General features: G+C 49.6%; 1 protein-coding gene across 1 annotated transcript in view; it reads left to right on the top strand.

Moving 5' to 3' along the window:
* The first annotated feature begins 715 nt into the window (after positions 1–715).
* Positions 716–2,960, top strand: part of LAMTOR1 (late endosomal/lysosomal adaptor, MAPK and MTOR activator 1) — a 10,923-nt gene continuing 8,678 nt past the window's right edge. The window contains exon 1 of the mRNA XM_015406498.1: positions 716–939. Coding sequence (XP_015261984.1) covers positions 716–939 — 224 coding nt within the window. The remainder of the gene's footprint in view (positions 940–2,960) is intronic.

Genomic DNA, 2,960 nt, shown 5'->3' with positions numbered 1-2,960 from the left:
AATAAAATATTTTAAGACAAGGTGTTCAAATATTTTCCAAATCATTTCTAAAATATATATATATGGTATCAGATTGATCTAATTTCTGTGCACTGAGGACAAGCAAGTCCTAGGTTACAAACTGAACTCTCCAATGCAAGAACAAGATGCATTTCTTCCTTTAGGAGGTGCGATTGTCAGAAGAAAATAAAAAGGTTTCAGTTTTGTTTTTGCATGTGGGCGGGTGTTCTGTTTGTAATAATTGTTTGGATACACTATATTTTTAATAGGCTAGTTGTGATAATTTCATGCCAAGTAAAAACGTCCACAGTCATATTTTATGTTCCTAAAGTTAACAGAATGACTTTCAATCTGGAAAAGAAAAAAGAAGTGCTAATGTAGCATTTTTTTCAATTTTTCAGAAAATTTCCGTTCTTTTCAGGAAAAAAACGGGAAAAACCCAGGTTTTTTTCTGAGCTTCAAAATTTCCGGAAATTTTACATCTCTAGTCCCAGGTTCAATCCCCGGCATCTCCAGTTAAAAGCGACCAGGCAGGAGGTGATGGGAAAGACCCTCTGCCTGATGCTCTGGAGAGCTGCTGCCAGTCTGAGTAGACAATACTGACCTTGCTGGGCCAGCACAAGGCAGCTTCCTGTGTCCACGTGTGCCGCCGCCGTTCTGTCCATCGGTGGTACGAGGCAGGGATTTCGGGCGTGCTCTGCTGTGCCCCTCGGGGATGCGGGGGGACACGTTCCCTCGCGAGTGTCGTGCCGCGCGGCCCCCAACTGATGGTCCCCTTGTTTCTCCTCTCCAGGGGGAGGAGTCGAAGCCCCTCCTGCAGCCCACCAGCAGCCCGCCCAACAAGTCCTTAAATGGCACGGAGTCCAACTGCTACAGCCTGCCTTCGGCCCGAACAGATGAGCAAGCTCTGCTGTCGTCCATCCTCGCCAAGACAGCCATGTAAGCTTCTTCACACGGAGTCGGGATTGGAAGGGCTCTGAGAAATCGCCTGTCCGGACCCTCTGCCCTGAGATGGGAAGTTCTGGTCCTGAAGGATCCCTGGGGGGGAGTCGTAAAGGGCTAAATGGGGCCTCCATGTGCAGGGGCAGTATATCGTCATCAGTTGTTGGGAGAGACCTAAGAGGGGGGAAGGGGTGGCAGCACAGGATGCTGGTTTAGGTAGACCCTTGGACTGATCCGACTGGAGTCCTCTACGAGGAAGGCAACTCCATGCCGCCCCACACAGCTGCCTCCGTGGCTCAGCTGTTTTTGCAGAGCCGTGATTCTGCTGGGTTCTGTGCATGGATTCCGGCCTTGGAAACATGAGTTCGGCCTGGGAGAGCTGAATTCCCTACCCGATAGGAAAGTTTAAAGTACGTGTCGGCTCACTTCTAACCAGGGCTTTTTTTTGTAGAAAAAGCCCAGCAGGAACCCATTAGCATAATAGGCCACAGCCAACAGCAGAAACTCATGAGCATATTAGGCTCCACCCCGACAGCACAGCTCATTAGCATATGAGGTCACACCCACGTGTTCCCAGAAGTGTGGTCATCCAGCCACACCCACCTTTTGCTTCTTATTCTGTTTACCTTGTTTGTTGTCAAGACCCAGGGCCTTTTTTTGTACCAGGGACTCCTTTGCATGTTAGGCCACACCCCTAAAGTAGTCAGTCCTAATGAGTTTCTGCTGTTGGGTGTGGCCTTTTATGCTAATGAGTTTCTGCTGGGCGTGGCCACCTCGGGAGCCAGCCGGAACTCTGTTCCTGTGCGTTCCTGCCCCAAAATAGCCCTGCTTCTAACTATGATCGTGCTCCTGGTAGGAAGGAAAAAGTGCAGGAAAGGGCAACTCGAATGATCAAAGGGTTGGAACACTTTCCCTATGAGGAAAGGTTAAAGCGCTTAGGGCTCTTTAGCTTGGAGAAACAACGACTGAGGGGTGACATGATCGAGGTTTACGAGATCATGCATGGGATAGAGCAGGTAGAGAAAGACGTACTTTTCTCCCTTCACTATTCGTTAGCTTGGAGAAACAACGGCTGAGGGGTGACATGATTGAGGTTTACGAGATTATGCATGGGATAGAGCAGGTAGAGAAAAAGGTACTTTTCTCCCTTCCCTACTCTTTAGCTTGGAGAAACGACGACTGAGGGGTGACATGATCGAGGTTTACGAGATCATGCATTGGATAGAGCAGGTAGAGAAAGAGGTACTTTTCTCCCTTCACTACTCTTTAGCTTGGAGAAACGACGGTTGAGGGGTGACATGATCGAGGTTTACGAGATCATGCATTGGATAGAGCAGGTAGAGAAAGAGGTACTTTTCTCCTTTTCTCACAAGACAAGAACTCATGGGCACTCCATGAAATTGCTGAGCGGTCGGGTTAGAACGGATAAAAGGAAGTCCTTCTTCACCCAAAGAGTGATTAACACAAGGAATTCACTGCCACAGGAGGTGGTGGCGGCTACAAGCATGGACGGCTTCAAAAGGGAATTGGATAAGCATATGGAGCGGAGGTCCATCAGTGGCTATTAGCCACAAGGTATAGATAGGGGCTCTGGGGGAAGTGATGCTCTGTCTTCTTGGTGCTTGGGGGGACAACAGTGTAAGGGCTTCTAATGTCCTGGCCCCACTGGTGGGCCTCCTGGGGGCACCTGGTATTTCTGGCCACTGTGTGACAGGCAGAGTGTTGGACGGGATGGGCCTTTGGCCTGATCCAACATTGGCGTCTCTCATGTTCTTATGTTCTTAAGGAAGATGGGAGAGGGCAGATCCTGTAGAGAGAGCTGTGCTTGGCCTTCTCTGTCTCCCCCCCCCCCGCTCTAGTCTTTTGGGAATTCAGAGTCTGTTCTCCCCCCTGTAAGGATGAGGAAAGTAAAAGGCCTTTTCCTAAGATTGAGAGCAGAGAGACAGGTTGCCATGCCCTGTTCCCAGCACAGAATTTTCTGCTCTGTTAGGTGACCAGCTCTCCTTCGGGGGGGGGGG

This window comes from Gekko japonicus, unplaced genomic scaffold (assembly GCF_001447785.1).
Source record: "Gekko japonicus isolate JY-2015 unplaced genomic scaffold, Gekko_japonicus_V1.1 scaffold5064, whole genome shotgun sequence".
In the NCBI taxonomy this organism is placed as follows: domain Eukaryota; kingdom Metazoa; phylum Chordata; class Lepidosauria; order Squamata; family Gekkonidae; genus Gekko; species Gekko japonicus.
This window is presented reverse-complemented; position numbering and strand designations above follow the sequence as displayed.